Source organism: Nyctereutes procyonoides, unplaced genomic scaffold (genome assembly GCF_905146905.1).
Source record: "Nyctereutes procyonoides isolate TBG_1078 unplaced genomic scaffold, NYPRO_anot_genome, whole genome shotgun sequence".
NCBI lineage: Eukaryota > Metazoa > Chordata > Mammalia > Carnivora > Canidae > Nyctereutes > Nyctereutes procyonoides.
Window position 1 is genome coordinate 28,481,078 of NW_026575024.1, and position 23,419 is coordinate 28,504,496.

The 23,419-nt window shown below is 43.2% G+C and overlaps 1 protein-coding gene across 1 annotated transcript; it reads right to left on the reverse strand.

Annotated features, from left to right (window-relative positions):
* Positions 1 to 1,696: 1,696 nt before the first annotated feature.
* On the reverse strand, positions 1,697 to 22,798 carry LOC129522412 (signal-regulatory protein beta-1-like). The gene is made up of 5 exons (XM_055344657.1): positions 22,687 to 22,798; positions 12,196 to 12,549; positions 9,434 to 9,754; positions 8,512 to 8,841; positions 1,697 to 1,827 (listed from the first exon to the last, which is right to left on the reverse strand). The coding sequence occupies exons 1-5, from the start codon at positions 22,754 to 22,756 to the stop codon at positions 1,697 to 1,699; spliced, it is 1,206 nt and encodes a 401-aa protein (XP_055200632.1). The 5' UTR covers positions 22,757 to 22,798.
* Between the last annotated feature and the right edge of the window lie 621 nt (positions 22,799 to 23,419).

A 23,419-nucleotide genomic window follows, 5' to 3' on the forward strand; every position in this document is an offset into this window, starting at 1 on the left:
ATGCCTTGAACAGGAACTTATTTCTCACAGTCCTGGAGGCTGGAAGTCTGAGATCAGCATGCCAGGATAGTTGGGTTGTGAAGAGAATCCTCTTTGTGATTGCAGACTGCCAACTATTTGTATTTTCACCTGGTGAATGGGGGTGGGGATGAGCTGGCCTCTTATCATGAGGACCCTCACAACCCTCACAACCTCATTATCCATCGATGATCCCACCTCCAAATCCCATTACACTAGTGAATAGATTTCAACATGTGAACTTGGGAGAGACACAAACATTCAGTCTAGAAAATATTTCCTTAGTTTTTACCTGCATGTCCCTTTGTCTTCCAGAATTCCGTACCACATTATATTTACTTGTCATGTCTTTTTAGGCTCCTCTCAGCTGTGACAACTTCTCTGACTTTCCTTGTGGCTGATGGCCTGTCAGTTTTGAGGAGTGCTACTCAGGTATATCATAGAATGTTTCTCTTTTCAATTTGTCAGATGCTCTTCTCATAAGCAGACTGGGGTGATGGGTTTGGGGAGGAAGAGAAAAAGTGCTGTTTTCATGACATTATATCAGTGTGCACACTATGGCCATGATCCATGACTATTGGCAAACTTGTGATTACCTGGCTGAGCTATGTTTGTCATATGTCCTCCCATTCTGTCCTCTTTGGAAGGGAGTCACCTCAAGTAGCCTGGATGTCAGGAGTGGGCAGTTAAGTTTCCCTTCCTTAGGGTAAAGTATCTGTTTAAATAATTTCAGAGTTTCTTGCACAGGCCATTTTTTCTTTTCAATTATTTATTCAATTATTTATTTACATCAATATGGGCTCAAAGATATTTATTTTATGTGTGAAGCTATAACCAGTCTTAGCCAACTCAGGCAGCTATAACAAAATATCCCGCCCGGGTTGCTTATAAATAAATTCTTGCTTACTGTTGTGGAGGCTGGAGTCCAATATCAGGCGGCCTATCTGGTTGGGAGAGGGTCCTATATGGATTTCTGATTGTGTCCTCACACGGTAGAAGGGGGGCTAGGGAGCTCTCAGGGGGTTTCTTTTTTAAGGGCTAATCCCACTCATGAGGGTGGAGCACTCATGACCTGCTCACCTTCCAGGGGCCCCCACCTTCTAACACCATGATGTGGGCTTGAGAATTCCAAAACTCAATTTTGTGAGGACAAGAACATTTAGGGCATGGAAGAGCCAGACACTATTTTACTTCTTTGTTGCTCAAAATGTTGTAGTTTGGCCATTGAGGGCTCTTCCAGGTTATTCTTGTGCTTGTTTGACATACTCCAATCAGTGATTTATTTATTTTTTTTAAATTCCACTTGCTTACACTCTGGATAATATGGTTTTCTGATATGGTTTATGAGAATTTTTAAGCTCCTAAAAGAGTATTATTTAGCAAAATGGTTTTAGATACATGCACCACGTGATGGAATGAAGAAATTTTATTTTAAAATCGATATTTAATAGAAACATGTTTTCAAAGAAGTAGTCGACAATTTATTTTAAATAATGTGATGACCTAACACATGGCAGTCATTGTTCTGGCAACTGAGGACACAGATAGTCCTTTCTCTGTCAGAGTCAACATCCTATTTGAGGACGAGACAAACACACATAGGCAGTTTTCACTTTGCATGGTGCTGATGTCAGTTGCCACAGATCAGTTAAATAACATTAGTCTCCCAACACATGGTTCAAGTTTTATTTACAAACTCATAGTCAAGCCCTTGCTTCCTGTGGGCATAAGTGGCAGAGACAGTGATGAGCAGCAGCAGCTTGGGGCCCAGGAAGACAATCACCAGAAGTAGAGGAGATAGCTTTGGGTCTGAAAATGAATGGACCAGAGACACATTAGATGGGGCACCCAGGAGTCCATTCCCTCGAGCCTCCACTTACTCCATCTGAGGTGACTGGCTTCATCAATTCTCTAAAGGTCATGAATCTTCCCTGCAGTCAGACTCAGGCAGAATTTGGGATAAGAAGTTCCCCATTTTGTTAATCTTTTCTCAGGCTGCCTTCTTGAGGGAAGAGGTAGGGAGAATGAGTGCCTAGTAACATGCACACATGGTTTACTTGTTCCCCAGGACCTATGGGCCCGATCCTATATCCTCTTTCTGGTGAAGGAACAGGCTCATAATTTAGAGAGGGTCATAAGATGAGTGGATTCAAACCCAGGGAGTCCCTCACTGCTGTCCTACAGGATGACTCAGACTTTGTCTTTGGGCCAAAATAAGTCCAAACTCTTAGGATCATGGAAATAAATGTCAGCCTGACCTTGAGTGGAGTGAGGACAGGTGTCATGGTGAGAAAGGTGCAAGGCTTCCTGCTTTGCTCCATGCATGGGGCTTGATGAATCCATGCACTCAAGTGCTGAGGGAGGCTTCATGGTCGCCTGACCTCATCAGACCTGCTCTTGGATAATATCCTGGAGAGGCAAGGAAATGGGGTCTAATATTTGGGGGGAGGTGTTCAAAACCCATCCTGCCCATCTCGACGCTAGTGCCAACATCAGTTGACATTTTTCTGTTGAGCACAGAAAGTTGGATCTGGAAGCCTAGCTTAAGATTTGTTGCCTTTGGTGCTGGGAAAATTGGACAGCCACGTGCAGAAGAATGAAACTAGACCATTCTCTTACACCATACACAAAGATAAACTCAAAATGGATGAAAGATCTAAATGTGAGACAAAAATCCATCAAAATTGGGCAGCCCCAGTGGCCCAGTGGTTTAGCACTTGCCTTCAGCCCAGGGTGTGATCCTGAGGCCCCGGGATCGGGTCCCACATCGGGCTCCCTGCATGGAGCCTGCTTCTCCCTCTGCCTGTGTCTCTGCCTCTCTATCTCTCTCTCTTTCTCTCTGTGTCTGTCATGAATAAATAAATAAAATCTTAAAAAAAAAATTCCATCAAAATCCTAGAGAAGAGGGATCCCTGGGTGGCTCAGTGGCTGAGCGTCTCCCTTCAGCCCAGGGCCTGATCCTGGAGACCTGGGATCAAGTCCCATGTCGGGCTCCTTCCATGGAGCCTACTTCTCCCTCTGCCCTTGTCTCTCCCTCTCTCTCTTCTCTCTCTCTCAATCTGTGTGTGTGTGTCTCTGAATAAATAAAATCTAAAAAAAAAAAAAAAAAACAAGAAAAAAGAAAAAAATCCTGTAAGAGAACACAGGCAACACCCTTTTTGAACTTGGCCACAGCAACTTCTTGCAAGATACATCTATGAAAGCAAGGGAAACAAAAGCAAATATGAATTATTGAGACTTAATCAAGATAAAAAGCTTCTGCACAGCAAGAAAAAAAAAACAGTCAACAAAACTAAAAGACAACCACAGAATGGGAGAAGATATTTGTAAATGGCATATCAGGTAAAGGGTTAGTATCCAAGATCTATAAAGAACTTATTAAACTCAGCAGCAAAGAAACAAACAATCCAATCATGAAATGGGCAAAAGACATGAACAGAAATTTCATCAAAGAAGACAGACACGGCCAACAAGCACATGAGAAAATGCTCTGCATCACTGGCCATCAGGGAAATACAAATCAAAACCACAACGAGATGCCACCTCACACCAGTGAGAATGGGGAAAATTAACAAGACAGGAAACAACAAATGTTGGAGAGGATGTGGAGAAAGGGGAATCCTCCTGCACTGTTGGTGGGAATGTGAACAGCCACTCTGGAAAACTGTGTGGAGGTTCCTCAAAAAGTTAAAAATAGATCTGCCCTACGACCCAGCAATTGCACTGCTGGGGATTTACCCCAAAGATACAGATGCAGTGAAACGCCAGGACACCTGCACCCCGATGTTTATAGCAGCAATGTCCACAATAGCCAAACTGTGGAAGGAGCCTCGGTGTCCATCAAAAGATGAATGGATAAAGAAGCTGTGGTTTATGTATACAATGGAATATTACTTAGCCATTAGAAACGACAAATACCCACCATTTGCTTCGACATGGATGGAACTGGAGGGTATTATGCTGAGTGAAGTAAGTCAATTGGAGAAGGACAAACATTATATGGTCTCATTCATTTGGGGAATATAAAAAGTAGTGAAAGGGAATAAAGGGGAAAGGAGAGAAAGTGAGTGTGAAATATCAGTGAGGGAGACAGAACATGAGAGACTGCTAACTCTGGGAAATGAACGAAAGGGTAGTGGAAAGGGAGGTGGGTGGGGGGATGGGGGGACTGGGTGATGGGCACTGAGGGGGGCACTTGATGGGATGAGCACTGGGTGTTATGCTATATGTTAGCAAATCGAACGCCAATAAAAAAATATACAAAAAAAAAAGATTTGTTTTACGATGACCAGATTTTGCTTTTTACTTACATAAAGAAATTTAAATATTTTTTTGAAATATATGGGATAATCTTAAAGGAAGGAGCAGAGACCTCACCATATTTGCCCCTGGGTTGTTGTAGGATGGCAGGCCTCAGCTGGGTGGCCCTCTGGGCTTTCTCTGTGAAAGAATTGCATTGCCCACTTTGCACCTGCTTCTAGAGGGCAGCCCGCATTAGAGGACTGGTAGAAGTGGGAGTATAGAGGTTTAGGTCTTTCATTACATTTAAAACAACTCACAAAGAGCATACAGTTAGCCAGCAATCTGTCCAAAGCCATGTTTGTTGTGCTGCACTGTGTTCAACATCTCCCTTTGCCAGTTCTGCCTCCTCTTTCTCATGCATGTGGATCAGGGAGCACTCCATAGAGAATTTCCCTTTCTAATAGCATCTTATAGTCTGCTTCCCAGGGCACCTGACATGTGGAGTTTGTCTGGGAGGGATCTGAAAAGCCCTCTCTAATGTGCAGATTTGAACTTGGGTCTCTATCAGTTGGCTGGCCAAGAAGCCCCCAGCTCTTGTGGAAGGTAGAAAGGTAAGTCCCAGCTAGCCCTGCTATTGTCACTGCTGAAACCTCACTGTGTTGTCCTGGGACAGTGTAAGCAGAACAGGGGAGTACCCTGGTATTCTGGAAATGCGTTGGTAATTATAAGAACTACAGGTGGAATGGCTATTGCTGGGCATCAATCCTTCGCAGAAAGACAGTACAACCTGAAGACCAACTGATCACACATGAAAGGTTATGTGTAAACATCAGAGGACTTCTGGGCAACACTGTAGACTATTGCCTCTTAGAGCTGGAGGGTAGAAAAAGCTTGAGTACATAATTGGGTCTGACATACTCATAAGCATCAGTACTGTAGAGAGGATTGAACTCTCAGTTACAGTGCACCTGCTCTGCCAGAATAGAGCCATGATGTGGAAATATGGGAATAGATACTGAGATGTGGGATAGGAACATTAGGGCTAAAGCATTCAAAGCCCTCAGGGCACTTGTGAGCTGCTGAGGACAAGGCAGAAGCATAGCTATTTGTGTCCAAATATGGCCTCTCAACCACCCCCCACGTCCCCCCACACCCGCCACACACACACACACACACACACACACACAAAACCCAATAAAAAAACAGTAAATTCTATGGAAAACTGCTTTCAGTAGTCATTGAGGAGCAATGCGCAAACTGCAAAATCTCCAGGAGACAATAGAGAAAAAAAACACTAAATTCTATGGAAAACTGCTTTCAGTAGTCATTGAGGAGCAATGCGCAAACTGCAAAATCTCCAGGAGACAATAGAGAAAAAAACACTAAATTCTATGGAAAACTGCTTTCAGTAGTCATTGAGGAGCAATGCGCAAACTGCAAAATCTCCAGGAGACAATAGAGAAAAATTTGTGAAATTCAAATGCACAATACCTTAAGTCATTGCCCTCTTACCTTCACCAGCCACAGGAAAGGGCAGGAGAAACAGACAAGAGTAGACAGTCAAGGAGCCTGAGAGTTATTTGGAAATCTCGCCAGCAATGCTAAATCCAGCTTAAATTAGAAAATATTGGAAATATGTTCTGCAGATATGGACACAGATCATATAAAGGGGTTCAAAATATGCCTGACTCAAGAGGGTTGGCTCAGAACTCCTAGAGTCTGTGAATATGGTACCTTATACTGCAAGAGAGACTACATGGTAATTAGCTAGAGTCTTGAGTGAGTCATTATCTTGGACTATGGGAGGTAAAGAAAACTTAATTGCAGGGACTCTACCAAGTGAAGGAGGGAGGTAGGAGAGTGGGAGCAGGTGGTGTGATGACCACAGAAGAGGTCAGTGCATGCAGGGGCCTTGGCAGAGGAGTAAGGCTGTTTCTAAGAGTTGGAACACTAAGGACACAGACTCTTCCCTAGAGCCCCCAGAAGGAACGGAGTCCTGCCTCCCCCCCCACCCCATTTTAGACTTTACAACCTCTAGAAATGGAAGATAATGAATGTGTGTTGTTTTAAGCCACTAAATGTGTGCTAATTATTACAGTAGCAATAGGAACCTAATACAAGGAGGCAGGGACATTTAAAAAGGATAGATGTGAATAAAAGAGACAGGCATGATTTAAAATGCATATTTTTTGGGGGAAAGGCAAAAAAGAAGGAAGAGGTGCAGTTTCAAAATTGAGTGGTGAAGGGATAAAGGAAAATGTGGGAGGCACACATGGGGTCCTGAAAGAAGAAGAAAGATCAGAGGACTCAGAACCTCTCTCCCACTGTCCAAACAAACCATCTAGCCTCAAGCTACAGTAACATACTCGGTCATGCTATGCTGAGAGAAGGGAATTCTTTTCAGGTAAAAGTATTGTAAAATACCATAACATGAACAAAAAAGATGTGCATATTTTTAAAATGTTTTTATTTATTTATTCATGAGAGACACACAGAGAGAGGCAGAGACATAGGCAGAGGGAGAAGCAGGCTCCATGTAGGGAGCCTGTTGTGGTACTCGATCTCTGGTCTCCAGGATCACATCCTGGGCTCAAGGAGGCACTAAACCACTGAACCACCCGGACTGCCCCAAAGATGTGCATCTTTACACCAGACCCACTGGACCCATGATGGCAGTGGTCAGAGACTTGGGATGCCCAGGGGAGGTAGCATCTTTGTACAGCAGGGTCACATAGGCATCTTGCACTTGGCTCCAGTATGCCAACCCAGACAATCCTATAATCTATTTACAGGCTTAGCACACTAGCAAGCTTGCTAGTTCAGGGACACTGGAAGCACCAGAATAACATCCTTGGTCTTAGCTCTGTGCAAGACAAAGACTGAAAACTAAACCTAAGCCCCTCAGAGAAGATGAACTTCTCTTTCCTTGTTCAGTACAAGCCTGATCTCTGGAAATCACATGAGGTCCAAGCATAGAAGGGTTCTGAAAGGTGGAAGAGCAAGGCAGGCAGGCTAGGTGCTTGCAGACTGGAGGAAGAACACAACACTAAGTATCCTGTCTCCACACTCTTGACTCCCTGGGCACAGAAGGAAACTCAGGTGTGCCATTTGGACAAAGTAAAGTCTAGTATCAATAATCTTAGTTCTCATTTCAAAAAATGAGAAGGAGCAAATTAAACAGAAATCAAGCAAAAGGGGGTAAGAAAGAGGAGAAAAGCAATAAAATAGAAAACAGAATCAATATAGAAAATCATTGAAACAAAAGTACATTCTTTGAAAAGACTGATAAAATTGAAAACTTTCTAGCAATTCTGACAATGAACACAATGAGAAATGACACATTTCTAATATTAGGAATGAAATAAGAAATCACTACAGACCCTACAGATGTGTAAAGGATAACAAGGTAATATTATGAGCAATGTATGGGCAGAAATATGATAACTCAGAGAAAAATGGACCAAATTCCTCAAGAGCACAGCCTGCCATGACCATCCAATATGAAATGAATTCGAGTAGCTCTAGGTATTCAGATTCTTTTCAAATCAGCAAAAGAATTGTGGAGGCCCAGGTGCTTCACAGGAATATTCTTTGAAGCATTAACAGATGAATTAAAAGCAAGGTAGGTGTACAAAATGAAGTTACAGTAAACATTTTGGAAAGTCTGAATATATACTCCATTTTAGATGCTATTAGGGAATTATTGTTAATTTTTCATATTATGTAATGGTGTTGGTTTTGTAGAAAAACTAATGTCATCAATCACATGAGCACACAATTATGGACTCTATTTGCAACTAGATGTGCATCCAGTAGTGGACAAAATGATGCAACTTCTGAATACTTCTAGTTTTAAGAGATGTTTGCTGGGTTGAAGATGAAAAGGTCTAGATGGGATAGAGACCAGACCCAGGTAAGAAAGAGCAGGAAGAGGGGGTGGCTGGCCTGTGTCCTGACATAATCCTTGTCAGGTGAGGGAGCAGGAGGTAGGACACTAACAACAGGATCATCTCCCTCCTCCTCTTCTTTCTTTCTCTAATGTGTGTTTATATCAAAAGATCTATAAAGATATGTACCAAACTCTTACCTGTGGTCATTCTTGGCATGTGGGCTTTGGGGGAAGGGAACACAGTGCACATTTTACTTTGTATTTATAGACTTCTGGAATAGTCTAAGCATGAATTGTTAAGTTTCACATAAAAAAAGAAAAGATAAAATTTAAATACCAGGTCACCTGGCATTGAGTCTCACCAACGTTTTTATCTCTGCATTGGTCCTTTTGGTGGGCAGAGGTCTCCAGTATACAGCTTTTGGCAACTGCCCGCTGCCCATCATGCTGCACCTTACAAGTGAGCACCACTTCATCGGTGTGGACAGATAAATTTACCAGGAGCCAGCTCATCCAGTTAAAGGTCCCATCCTTGTTCTCTATGAAGCTCGAGACTGTTTCTGTTTGGGACATGTTTCCATTTTCCAACCAAGTCACCTGCAGATGCTGTGGGTAGAACTTCTTGGCTTCACAAGTGACATTCACCTGATCCCCTGCCACGAATTTCTGGGCAACCACCAAGGTGGGCGGAACTGAAACAGCACAGAGCAGAAGCTCTGACCTTATGGAACAGACACATCACAGGGGAGGGGCTTGAGTACTTAGCTCCCACCACACAGCAAGGGAATCACCCAGAAAACTGCCAGGCACGCAGCTGGTGCTCAAAGACTGAGGGCAGTCTTTGCGTATGAATGACATCCCTAAGTACAGTGCCTGGCACACAGTAGGAGCTCAAGGACCGATAGCTCCTATTGGGCAAGAATGAGTGAAATCAAGACACACTGCAAGCCCCTGGCATACAGTTAAAACAGAGTAACTGTAGCAAAACAAATGAAATCACTAAGCATGCGGTGGCTTGGATTACAGCAGGTGCTCAATAATTGGAAGCACTATGGTAAAGCAAATCAGACTGCCTAGCATAGTGCTTGGCACATGGTAGGTGTTTACCAGGCTGCTGCCATGGAAACAGGGGAGGTGAGTGTACATCTAGGTGCAGGGTGACTGGGAGGGTCTGTCAGGCGTCAGACTCCAGGCAATGGAAGGCCTGGAGCAGAGTGGGGGAGCGGCAGGCTCCTAGGCTTGAGGGCCAGACCTGGGATTGGACTGGGGATGAAGGGGATCTACCTTGGAGGACCTCAGACAAGTTGGCAGTCCCACGAAGAGGAGGGCCCCCCTGTAGGGTCACGTGGGCCACCTCGCAGATGACTTGGGAGCGAACGTCTCCCGAGGCCAGCACCAGCTTGGTTGTGCTAGAGATGCTGTAGGAAGCGTTGTCTTCCTCTGGGTACACAGTGGTCTGAGAGGCTGTCAGTTCATTCCCGTTTTTGAACCATCTCAGGGTGATGCTTCTGGGGGAGAAGCCGTGAGACTTGCAGGTGAAGCAAACTGTCTGCTGAGGCGTGGCCCTGGCCGTGGGGCCAGACACCACGGGGGGAGAGGGTTTGGCTACAAGAGGAGCATCAATGAACAGTAAGCATGACGGTAGTCCACAGCACTAACCACACGTATGACACTGTGGAGAAGCCTCAGCCCTCCTGATAGTGTGAGGAGGGCGGTGTCATCTCCTCATCACACAGAGGAGGACACATGTTTCCAGAGCTGAACTGTGAGTTGGGCCCAGGGGCTCAGGTGCAGTTCCAGGCCTGAGTTCAGAGTCCCTTCTCTCCTCTGCCAGGTGACTTCCCAGCAATCTGGGCACAGGAAGGACATTTCTGATGGCTCTCACTCTTGGTATCCAGGGTTTCTCGCTGCCTCCCTGGAAACCTCCTTCCTTACAGGGGAAGCAGGGGTGGAGCAGGACCCCATGGATGATAGAACCAGGCTGGCTGGCTGACCAGAGGTGTGGACATGGCACAGCGCAGCTCCCCCATCTGTGAAATGGGACAGCAGGCATTTCTCTTTCCCTGGGGTTGCAGTGAGGGGCAAGTGAGGCAATGATGTAGTTGTTTGGAATTTAACATGGAGATGCAGATGAAAGGAACAGAAAAATCAGAATGTGGCTGACAGTTAAGTCAGCTTCATTATAATGTTAAATCCCTCTCTGAATATTGATCTCAAACCCTAATAAATGGAGCCTGCTTGACGTTTGGGGTCATGGCCTTGGAAATCACTCCCTGTGATCTCCTTATCTGTACAAATAAAGGCAACTTTTTAAGGGAACTCCCCTGGGCTAGTCTGTCTATACCTCACCAAGGAGCCAAACTACTTTGATCCAGCTACAAAGTGATTACTCCTACCCCTGCATTCCTGGGGGGACTTCCTATGACCTCCAGTCTTCTTGTCCACAACAGAGTAAGTGTCCTAACTTCCCAGCCCAACAGTGACCTCTACCTTCCTTGTCCTTCTGACATTCTCCCCTGTAAGCAGTTATGATGAGAGTCCCTCTTGGTGTCCAGACCTGCTGACCCTCCAGCAACAGAGGAAAGATGTGGGGTCCCTATAGCTGAGTCTAGAATATGAACTCTTTTGCTCATGGGGCCCCAGACACCCTCCAGGATGTGTCTCCCAATCATCCCAGTCTGCAGAGCCATGAATGGGATGCCCAGTATTGCTGGGATTGTAGTGGCTCCTCTGCTCTGTCTAAGCTACTGTCCCAGGCTTCTCAGTGAAGGAACAACATTACACAATGGGAAAGACTCCTGATGCTCTTGGGTGCGATAAACCATGTCCTCAAGCAACAGGGTTAACAATTCATGAGATGTAAGTGTATCTGTCTGATCTGGGGGTGCAAAGCTACCTCTCATATTGTTTTAAAATTCCTAATGCTGAGGGGCGGGAAAAAAAATTCCTGCTGCTGAAAAAGAGAACAATACAAGATTTTCAGGAGAAAAGTTAGAATTTTCTCCCACTCTGACCAGCACAGTGATTGTGCAAAGAACAAGGCTGTGAGTCAGGCTACTTGGGTTAAATCTTGTCTCCTCTGCCTGCTCAGGTTAGGTTTCCTGAGCCTCAGTGTCCTCACCTGTAAAAGGGGCTGAGATGGCCCCACTGTCTCCATCCATTCCCATCTAGGGCAACACCATCTGGGCAGATTGGGGAAGAGGAAGGAGTGCCTCAGAAGCACAAATTTGCCTGGCGGTGGAGCCATGTACTAACTGTGGTGCCTGGCAAGGGATATACCACTGGGAACTTCTGTAATACCTGCACCATCAGGATAAAACCACGTTCCCTGCCTATGTTCAGAGGCTGTGGGGAGACTCAGCTGCTGTTGTATAGTCAGTCAGTAAACGGCTGAGGATTTTCTGGACAGACTCATGCAAAGGCCCAAAATCTGGCATCTTCTCCAACCTGGGCTGTCAGAGTAAACAGTGAGCCTGTGCCTCTTCTCACTGATTTTTCTGAAGCTGTAACAAAGACATTGACCCACGTCTCTGCCCTGGGTGCATATGTCCTCACCAGAAGGGAAGGGAACTTAAGCTTCATGAGAGAGAAGCTCTTGCCTGTTTTGTTCCCTGCTGCTTCCCCAGCACCCAGAGCAGAGCCTGCACACAGCAGGTGCTCAATAAGTGCTGAGTAAAGAGAACAGTAATATATTGAGGGGAGTTCTCTCTGGAGCCAGGGTTGAGGTCAGACCTGGTGACTAGACAAGTCACTCAGACTTTCATTCCCTTATCCCTGGAACCAGAGGGCTGGTCAGGATTGGAAAAGGTAAGAGCTGTGGAGCCCTCAGCCTGGGATTCTAGAGTTTCCCACTGTTTTCCCAGTGGGGCACTTTGAGCAAATAGCATAACATCTCTAGACCTCAACTTCTCTGATCTGTGGAAGGGGCTGAAATCAGGGGCACCCACTACAACACCTGATTCTTAGCTGTTACTCAGACAATGGAGGGAGGACATTCTTATTGACTTGTCACAACCAGGGGAGGAAGGATGTCATGCCATACTCACCACTCACAGTGACCTGAGTGCCTGGTCCAGACTTGAACTCCACATCGGGGTTTCCTTTCTGGCACTTTACACAATAGTAGGTTCCCGTGTCTGTTGGAGTGATGTTATTGATGCGGATGGAAAAGTCCATGTTGTTTCTCTTTGTGACATCTGAAAGATTTGTTATTCGGGGAAAGTGGCCTCCTTTGAAGCTGAAGATTAATTGTCGGCCTGGCCCTGTCCCCCTGAACCACTTAACCGTCCCAGTGGGGAGCATAGAGGTCAGGGTGCAGTACAGAGTGGCAGTCTGTCCAGCTGCAACAGACACTGACTTCTCAGGCTGGATCACCTGTAGCTCCACCTCACCTGCCACATCTGGAGGGGAAACAAAGCAGTATTTATCCATCCTTATGTGATCCTGCATGTTTCCTCAAGGGTTTATTCATAGCAGCTCATTGATTGAGTGCACCCCGTGAGCAGGCCTTGACTCAGCGCATTGCACATACATGGCATGTGACCCTCACAATGAGCCTATAAGGTGAGACCCTATCACAAATGAAGAAACTAAGGGACAGAGAGACTCAGTGATGTGGCACACAGCACGTCTGAGTGCCTCATCACTCACTGAAAGCATCATGTTTCACCAAATATTTCTGGTTGTCCATTTCCAGCCACATGGAGTATTGCACTTTCTGGTCCCTTGCACTCAGTGGGACCATAATACCTCCTTAGACCACTGTGTGTGAGCTGAAGGGATGGATATATCTTCTGGGCTGTGCATTTAACTTCAAGAACCTCTATGGATCAGCTTCCTCTTCCACATGCACATCCACATGCTGGGGTCCCTTCATTAGTCCGTATACTTGAGTGGCAGTGGTGGTACAGCTTCCAATACACAAGGAACAGGTAATTTAAATGAGAAACAAAACAGTGTTTCAAATCTCTAGGATTCCCCCCCCCATAGTGCAATCATGTTATATTAGTTTCCAAATGCTGCTGTACAAATTATTAAAAAGATAGTGCCTGGAAACTGCATATATGTGGTATTTTATAATTCTGGAGATCTAGAGTCCAAAATTGGTGTGGCTGGACTAACATCAAGGGTTAGCCAGGTTGCATTTCTTCTGGAGGGCTGTTCCTTGCTTTTCCAAATTCTAGAAGCTGCCTACGTTCTTTACTTATTGTTTCCATCTTTCCTATCACTCTAAATTTTGCCTTTATTGTCTCTTGTCCTTCTCTAATGTTGACTTTCCTGCCTCCTTCTTAAAAGGACCCTTGTGAATATACCAGGGCCACTTTGATGAATTAGGATAATTGCCTCATGTCAAGAGTCTTAAGTTAATCATTCCTGCAAAATTTCTTTTGCTGTTTAAAACTATTCACAAGTTTTGGGTATTAGGATATGAATGTCTTTTGAGGACCATTGTTGTGTTGACCACACTCATCTCCTGGACGGAGAAGAAGAAATTGGATTTCTTAAATATATTGAAATAAAACAACACACTCTTAAAAAAATCAAAAGGGCCAAGAAGGAATCACAGGGGAAATTACAGAATACCTTTACATGAATGAAAATGGAAAGAGAACATGCCAGTTTGCAGTGAAATCAGCACTAGAGGGAAATTTATAATTGTAAATTTTTTTTTAATTTTTTTTATTTTATTTATTTATGATAGTCACAGGGAGAGAGAGAGAGGTAGAGACATAGGCAGAGGGAGAAGCAGGCTCCATGCACTGGGAGCCCGACGTGGGATTCGATCCCGGGTCTCCAGGATCGCGCCCTGGGCCAAAGGCAGGCGCCAAACCGCTGCGCCACCCAGGGATCCCCGAAATTTATAATTGTAATGTCTACACTTAAAGAAAGGAAAGATCACAAATTTATTAACAACTATCATCTTAATAAATCAGAAAAATATGAGAAAAATAAACCCCAAACCCAAAAGCTGGCAGAATAAAGGAAACTAAAAGGACTAGTGTAGAGATAACTACAATGTGAATAGAAAGCAACAGAGAAAATTAGGAAGCCCTGGAGTAGTTCTTCAGAAAGACCAACATAGTTGACAAAACTTTAGCTAGACTGACTAACCCCCCCCCCAAAAAAAGAATAATCTTTTCTACATAAGATTCTGGGAAAACTGGGTATCCATATATAAAGAATGAAGTTGAACCCTCACCCTATCTGTATAAGTAAATGAACTCGAGTTGGATGAAGGGATCTAAATGTAAAAACTTAACTATAAAATTCTGAGAAAAAACTGTAAGTAAAACTCATGATATTGGATTTGGCAATGATTTCTTGGACATGACACCAAAAGCATACATAACAAAATAAAAAAAAAACACATAAATGGGGCTTCACCAAAATTTAAGAATTTTTGCAGCAGAGGACAATATCAAAAGTGAAAAGACAACTCACAGAATGGGAGAAAATATTTGCAAAGTGTATGTCTCATAAAGGATTAATAATCGGCATATATAAGGAACTCCTATAATTCAACAACAAAATAACAAAAAGCCCAATTTAAAAATGGACGAAGAACTGGAAAAGACATTTGTCCAAAGAAGATATTCAAATGGTGAGAATGTTTACATGAAAAGATGTTGAACTTCACTAGTCATTAGAAAAAATGAAATTCAAAACCACAGTGAGATACCCTTCATTCCTTCAAATGAATGGCTTTTATCAAAATCAAAACAAAGCAAAACAAAATATAATACAAAAATATCAGAAAATAAGTGTTCCATAAGTTGTAGAGAATTTGAAATTCTTGTACACCATTGGTAGGAATATAAAATGATGCAGCCACTGTGGAAACAGTAATGTTTTCTTTAAAGTTTAAGTATATGAACAGCTCTACACCAATAAATTAGGCAATCTAGAAGAAATGGACGCATTCCTGGAAAGCCACAAACTACCGAAACTGGAACAGGAAGAAATAGAAAACCTGAACAGGCCAATAACCAGGGAGGAAATTGAAGCAGTCATCAAAAACCTCCCAAGACACAAGAGTCCAGGGCCAGATGGCTTCCCAGGGGAATTCTATCAAACGTTTAAAGAAGAAATCATACCTATTCTACTAAAGCTGTTTGGAAAGATAGAAAGAGATGGAGTACTTCCAAATTGGTTCTATGAGGCCAGCGTCACCTTAAATCCAAAACCAGACAAAGACCCCACCAAAAAGGAGAATTACAGGCCAATATCGCTGATGAACATGGATGCAAAAATTCTCAACAAGATACTAGCCAATAGGATCCAATAACACATTAAGAAAATTATTCACCATGACCAAGTAGGATTTATCCCCGGGACACAAGGCTGGTTCAACACTCGTACAGCAATCAATGTGATTCATCATATCAGCAAGAGAAAAACCAAGAACCATATGATCCTCTCATTAGATGCAGAGAAAGCATTTGACAAAATACAGCATCCATTCCTGATCAAAACTCTTCACAGTGTAGGGAACATTCCTCAACATCTTAAAAGCCATCTACGAAAAGCCCACAGCAAATATCATTCTCAATGGGGAAGCACTGGGAGCCTTTCCCCTAAGATCAGGAACGAGACAGGGATGTCCACTCTCACCACTGCTATTCAACACAGTATTAGAAGTCCTAGCCTCAGCAATCAGACAACAAAAAGACATTAAAGGCATTCAAATTGGCAAAGAAGTAGTCAAACTCTCCCTCTTCGCCGATGACATGATACTCTACATAGAAAACCCAAAAGCCTCCACCCCAAGATTGCTAGAACTCATACAGCAATTTGGTAGCGTGGCAGGATACAAAATCAATGCCCAGAAATCAGTGGCATTTCTATACACTAACAATGAGACTGAAGAAAGAGAAATTAAGGAGTCAATCCCATTTACAATTGCACCCAAAAGCATAAGATACCTAGGAATAAACCTAACCAAAGAGGTAAAGGATCTATACCCTGAAAACTATAGAGCACTTCTGAAAGAAATTGAGGAAGACACAAAGAGATGGAAAAATATTCCATGCTCATGGATTGGCAGAATTAATATTGTGAAAATGTCAATGTTACCCAGGGCAATTTACACGTTTAATGCAATCCCTATCAAAATACCATGGACTTTCTTCAGAGAGTTAGAACAAATTATTTTAAGATTTGTGTGGAATCAGAAAAGACCCCGAATAGCCAGGGGAATTTTAAAAAAGAAAACCATATCTGGGGGCATCACAATGCCAGATTTCAGGTTGTACTACAAAGCTGTGGTCATCAAGACAGTGTGGTACTGGCACAAAAACAGACACATAGATCAATGGAACAGAATAGAGAACCCAGAAGTGGACCCTGAACTTTATGGTCAACTAATATTTGATAAAGGAGGAAAGATGATCCACTGGAAGAAAGACAGTCTCTTCAATAAATGGTGCTGGGAAAATTGGACATCCACATGCAGAAGAATGAAACTAGACCACTCTCTTTCACCATACACAAAGATAAACTCAAAATGGATGAAAGATCTAAATGTGAGACAAGATTCCATCAAAATCCTAGAGGAGAACACAGGCAACACCCTTTTTGAACTCGGCCACAGTAACTTCTTGCAAGATACATCCACGAAGGCAAAGAAACAAAAGCAAAAATGAACTATTGGGACTTCATCAAGATAAGAAGCTTTTGCACAGCAAAGGATACAGTCCACAAAACTAAAAGACAACCTACAGAATGGGAGAAGATATTTGCAAATGACATATCAGATAAAGGGCTAGTTTCCAAAATCTATAAAGAACTTATTAAACTCAACACCAAAGAAACAAACAATCCAATCATGAAATGGGCAAAAGACATGAAGAGAAACCTCACAGAGGAAGACATAGACATGGCCAACACGCACATGAGAAAATGCTCGGCATCACTTGCCATCAGGGAAATAGAAATCAAAACCACAGTGAGATACCACCTCACACCAGTGAGAATGGGGAAAATTAACAAGGCAGGAAACAACAAATGTTGGAGAGGATGCGGAGAAAAGGGAACCCTCTTACACTGTTGGTGGGAATGTGAACTGGTGCAGCCACTCTGAAAACTGTGTGGAGGTTCCTCAAAGAGTTAAAAATAGATCTGCCCTACGACCCAGCAATTGCACTGTTAGGGATTTACCCCAGAGATTCAGATGCAATGAAACGCCGGGACACCTGCACCCCGATGTTTCTAGCAGCAATGTCCACAATAGCCAAAATGTGGAAGGAGCCTCAGTTCCCATCGAAAGATGAATGGATAAAGAAGGTGTGGTCTATGTATACAATGGAATATTACTGACCCATTAGAAACGACAAATACCCACCATTTGCTTCAACGTGGATGGAACTGGAGGGTATTATGCTGAGTGAAGTAAGTCAATCGGAGAAGGACAAACAGTGTATGTTCTCATTCATTTGGGGAATATAAATAATAGTGAAAGGGAATATAAGGGAAGGGAGAAGAAATGTGTGGGAAATATCAGAAATGGAGACAGAACATAAAGACTCCTAACTCTGGGAAATGAACTAGGGGTGGTGGAAGGGGAGGAGGGTGGGGGGTGGGGATGAGTGGGTGACGGGCACTGAGGGGGACACTTGACAGGATGAGCACTGGGTGTTATTCTGTATGTTGGTAAATTGAACACCAATAAAAAATTTATTAAAAAAATAAGAAAAAAAATAAAGTTTAAGTATATATAATTTACCGTATGATCCAACAACTCCATTCTTAGGTAAATACCCCCTTCCCCAAATTACAAGAAGGTACTGAGATAATTGTACATCAATGTTTATAGCAGCATTATTGATGATAACTGAAAGGTAGCAGACAAAATTCATTTTCATGAGTAGATGAATAGGTAAATAAAATGTTGTATGTAGATATATACAATGGACCTTTATTCAGCCTTTATAAACAATGACAGTCTAGTATGTTCTAGAATATGGATGAATCTAAAAAGTACTTGAAGTGAAATAAGGCAGATACAAAAGGACAAATATATGATTCCACTTATATGAAGTACCTAGAAAAAACAAGCTCACAGACACAAAAAAGTAGAATAGAGGTTGTCAGTGGCTATGGGAGAAAAAGAATGGAGAATTCATGTTTAATGGGTGCATAGTGTCTGCTTAAGGTATTGAAACCATTCCTGAAATGTACAGCTGTGCTGGTTTCACAATATTGTGAATGTACTTAATGCCACTGAAAATGGTTGAAACACAAGATTTCATGTTATCTAAATTTTAGCTCAATAAGATATATGTATTCAAACAAAGGGATCACCCCATGTAGAGTCCATCGATTGTACTAAATGACTCAAGAAAAAAGAGGCTAGTAGATTTGAGAAACCTGCCCTTGAAGGGAGAGATAGAACCATGGGAGCCATCAAGTAAGAATAACAAGAAGATTCAAATTCGTGTTCTGAAAAGAATTGTAGGGGGTTCTATGTCTGGACAATTAAGTTATGCATTGAAGGAACATGAATCACCTTCAGGCAATCATTTAACTGCGAGTGCAAGACTTTGCAGTTGGATTTACCTGCCTCAGTGACTAGTCAGTCTCTGGAGACATCGAGAAATACAAAATCACTCCTTTTTACTTCAAGTATTCTGAAGACCAGACAGGGATATAAATCAGAGGAGCAGGCTGTTGTGGCACCACACATACACCCAGTGTTCTTTTCTATTTCTTAGCTATTCCTCAGCGAGAAAATTTGTGGTTCACCTTTGCAGAGTGTGAGTTTTAAAAACCATGCACTTAGTACTATTTGCTACCAAAAATGCCTCTAAGGAGATCTTGGATATGCCAAGAACATCAGATGGTTTGGTTTCTGAAACTGCAGAAGATTGAGGTGAGAAAGCTGAACTTCTAAGATAAAAATGATAAGTAATAGTAATGCATCATGGAGGGAGAAACGGAGGGAATATGGCAGGCAAGAAGTAAGAGGAATCAGAAGGTTAAGAGGAGCCAGGAAAAGGTGAAAACTCTGCCATCTATGTATCAATAATCCTCATGTTTCATCTGTGGCCCAGGCCTTGCCCCTGAACTCCAATTTGTATGTCCAAACAGCCACTCAACATTTTTCTTAGATAGAAGTAAACCTCTCAAAAACAAACAAACAAAACCTCTCACAGTTAACACATCTCAGACTGAACTCCTCAGTCCCCCACATCCTTGTACATCTTAACTGAGACACATTATTCTCCCAGATGCTCAGGTCCCAAGCCCTTGGAGCCTTTCTTTCCCACCCCAAATTCCATGCATCAGGAAATCCTGTTGGCTCCCCTCTGCATGTACCCATAATCTGACCTCTTTCCCCTTTCTCTGCCGTCTGCTGTCTTCATGAAACCTCTTTTCGTTGTGTGCATGAGTGCAATGAGCTCCAATGCTCTAGTTGCTTCTATCTATGTTCTGTGGTACTCTATTATCAGTCAAATGCTAAAATAATTTAAAACTCATGTTGATCATGTCATTTCTGTCTTCAAAACCTTGCGATGTGAAAGCAAAGTAAGTCAGTCCAAGAAAGACAAATTCCATATGATTTCACTCATAGGTGGAATTTAAGAATCAAAATAGATGAACATAGGGGAAGGGAAGGAAAAAAAATAAGATGAAAATTGAGAGGGAGACAAACCATAAGAGAGGGTGAACTCTAGGAAACAAATTGAAGGTTGCTGGAGGGAAGGTGGTTGGGGGGAAGGGATAATTGCATGATGTGCATTAAGGAGGGCACTTGATGGAACGAGCACTTGGTGTTATATGCAACTGGTAAATCACTAAATTCTAATGCTGAAACTAATTTTAAAAAAAGAAATAAAAACGCTTACTACAAAAAACAAAACACATTGCAATGGCAACCATTTCACTCAGAATAAAAGCCCAAATCCTTGAACAAAGTTAGAGAATTCTACTTACATGTTGTTGTTCATGTTCATGTTCATGTTCATGTTGTTCATGTTGTTGTTGTTCTCATGCTGTTCAGGAAGGCTCTTCTCCAAGGAAATCACATGGCTCATTCCCCCACCTTCTTATAATCTTTGCTCAAATCTCCCTTCTCACTGATACCCATTCAGGCTACCTGTTTAAATACACCCATCCTGGAAGATTCTCTCATTGCCTTATTCACTTGCACCATCATGCTTTTTTCTTAATGCTCATTACTTTCTGTATTCTGTCATCTATTGATTTATGTCTATTGTTTCCTGTTTTTTCCTTCACTAGGATCTAGCATGAAGGCAACTACTTTGTCTCTTTTATCCACAGTGTGACCTAAGTTCATGTAATAGTTCTAGCCACCAAGTAGGTATATAGGAGATATTTCTGTAATATGTGAATTGCCCAGTGTGACCCCCTCCTGAGACCTTAAAGTCTATTTTCAATGGAGAATTTCTCTGAAAATTATATCAGAAGCTGAGATTCCCACACAGTTGCCTTGGGGGAAGCTACTTGCATATACCCAGGAAGCAAAAAAGCTGAGAGAAACAAACCACAAATGCTCTTCCCCCACCCCACTCTTCCCTACAACCATTGGCAGTTCTGTAGAAATCTCATGGGATGGAAGTGGGGCCACAGAGTTTGAGAAGAGCAATGGTTAGATCCATGAGACCTAGAATCAGACTGCCTGAGCTCAAATCCTAGCCTTATCATTTACCACTGAAAGACCTTGGACCTTTCTGGGTCTCCTTTTCTTATCTATAAGGTAGGGGTGATGAAAAAGTCTAAGTTGGATACAAAGATCACATGACATAACAGACATGCATTTTCAGGTATGGGTAGCACATGGTGAGTGTTCAAGAAATTGGAAAGTTATGACTTATGAGATTTCCTGAGGTATGGAGGCATCATCAGGCACTAGATGACTGGGATCAGAATGTAGACATGGGTATAATTATAGTTGCAGATCATATGAGGAGTCTCTGCATTTTATATCCCCCTTTTCCTCCCATCCCCAATCCAGCATGGAAGATTTCCAAGATAGTAATGTCCAAATTTCTATTCATTTTACCAAGAGAGAAATTTGCTTAAGAGCTTGGTGGAGGGAGAGCCGTGCATTAGGAGAAGGAAAAAAGAGGGTGAATAGTTGAGAGACAGGGAACCAAGCATCTGTTCAATGTGCATCTTGTGTAGACCGGACTTGATGTGAAGAGAAAAATACAGATAGTGTTTTCAAGAATCCTGTGTGTGTGCACACCTGGGGTATGTACTTTTCCTCATGCCCACTCATATGCATACATACATACACATAAGTGTGTTCTCAAACATATATAAAGTGACGCCTAGGGGCGCATGGGTGGTTCATTTGGTTAAGTGTCTGCCTTTGGCTTAGATCATGATCTCAGGGTTTTGGGATCTACCCCCACGTTGAGCTCTCTGCTCAGTGGTGAGTCAGTTCTCCCCTTTCCTCTCGCTCTATGATTTATCTGGCTCTTGCTCTCTCTTTTTATTTATTTATTTGAGAGAGAGCAAGAGAGAGAGAGAGACTCTGAGAATAAGTGGTAGGGAGGGACAGAGGGAGAGGTGGAAACAGACTCTCTTGCTGAGCAAGGAGTCCATCACGGGGTTCCATCCTAGGACCCTGGGATCATGACCTGAGCCGAAGGCAGACACTTAAAGGACTGAGTGACCCAGTCTCCATAAATAATTTCTTTTTAAAAAGTATGGCTAAGCAAGCTAATATATAGAGTACTTTGAGGATTTTTTTTTAGATTTTATTTATTTATTCATAGAAACAGAGAGAGAGAGAGAGAGAGAGAGAGAGGCAGAGACACAGGCAGAGAGAGAAGCAGGCATCATACAGAGAGCCTGATATGGGACTCGATCCAGGGTCTCCAGGATCACGCCCTGGGCTGCAGGCGGCACTAAACCGCTGTGCCACCGGGGCTGCCCTACTTTGAGGATTAAATGAAATTGTAATACATGTTAAAGTTCAGTAAAAAAAATTGACACATATATAACACCTAACACATCATTAATGAAAGTTTGGGAGTACACACAGTACAAGTGGAATTCTGAGACCTCTGAGTGTGATAAGTGATGGCTCTTCTTCTGTTTGCCTCTCTGTTTTCTAACGTATCTGCAGTTAACCTCCACTGAGGAGCCAAGCAGCAGGATATGGTTAACAGAATGATCTGTGGAGCTGGGTGGCCTGGACATGAATCTTAGCTGCGCTGCTGACTTCATAGGTGACATTGGGCCCACTGCTCTTTCTGCCTTAGTTTCCTCATCTGCAATTAGGAGTACAGTCTGAGCTATCAGGCAGGGACGTCATGAAGATTAGGTCATATAATACATGCAAAATTGTTGTTGCTGCTGAATGAATCTTGGATGCCTCTGGTAACTAGCTACAGGTGATGGATCCATGGAGGGAATGCTCTTAGCCCTTATTTCATGCTCTCAGATGACACCCAATCCTTGGCCTTTTGTGGCAGGCCTGGGTAGCACACCTGGAGGCCCTAAATGTCCAAGGGTAGGGGAGATTGAGGGAGCAGAGAATGAGGAGTTTCCCCTAAGGCAATGCTCACCTGTGAGTCCCAACAGCAGAGCCAGCAGCAGGTAAGTAGGAGAGCTGAGTCCGGAGGCAGGAGCTGACATTGTGGAGGCCTGAGGACTCTGCTCTATACAAATGTGTGTGCTGGGGAGAACAGGCCTCTGTTCTATGGAGAGGAAAAGCCCGCCCCTCTTGTGATGTAAGAGGAAGCATCTGATGCAGCGACATGGCTGTGAGGGAGCATTCTGCTTCTGGATTGTGAAACAAAAGTCATGCAGAGAAGACCTCACATGGTGAGGAGGGCCTCTTCTTATGTTTCAGAGAGAGTGGACAGGCCCAGCAGAAATGATGCTTCCTGCCCTCCTGGGTCATCTGCCCTTTGCACTGGGCCCCTCCCTCCATCTTGAGGTCTTCAGGGTGATCCTCCAATTGGGAGCCCCAGGCCAAGAAGGATCTGTGGTTGGTGGCTGTGTCCCAAACTCCTGAGCCCAGGACACTTGGGAGTGGCTGACTTGTGGCCTCATTCTGTACCACTCTCCACCAAGAGCTGCTCAGCTGGAGGAAGAAATAGGTTTGACAGGGCCTAAAGAACTTCGGATAAAATGAAGTCTGCTCCAGAAATGACTCCCTATTCCAACCCTTTATTGATGGAACTGGTAAAATTTCACCCCAATGTACAGTACAGTGTGGACCATGGAAATTATATGTGCTTGAGGCACCTGGCTGGCTCATCGGTAGAGCAGGGGCTCTTGATCTTGGGTGTTATG

Bases quoted from the DNA above. Each gene is read 5' to 3' on its own strand.
- LOC129522412 (XM_055344657.1), bottom strand. From the start codon at position 22,756: ATGTCAGCTCCTGCCTCCGGACTCAGCTCTCCTACTTACCTGCTGCTG. The intron at 12,550-22,686 runs GTGAGCATTGCC...TTTCCCCTCCAG, and splicing joins TCTGCTGTTGGGACTCACAG to ATGTGGCAGGTGAGGTGGAG. The intron at 1,828-8,511 runs GTGAGACTCAAT...ATTCATTTTCAG, and splicing joins ATGCAGAGATAAAAACGTTG to ACCCAAAGCTATCTCCTCTA.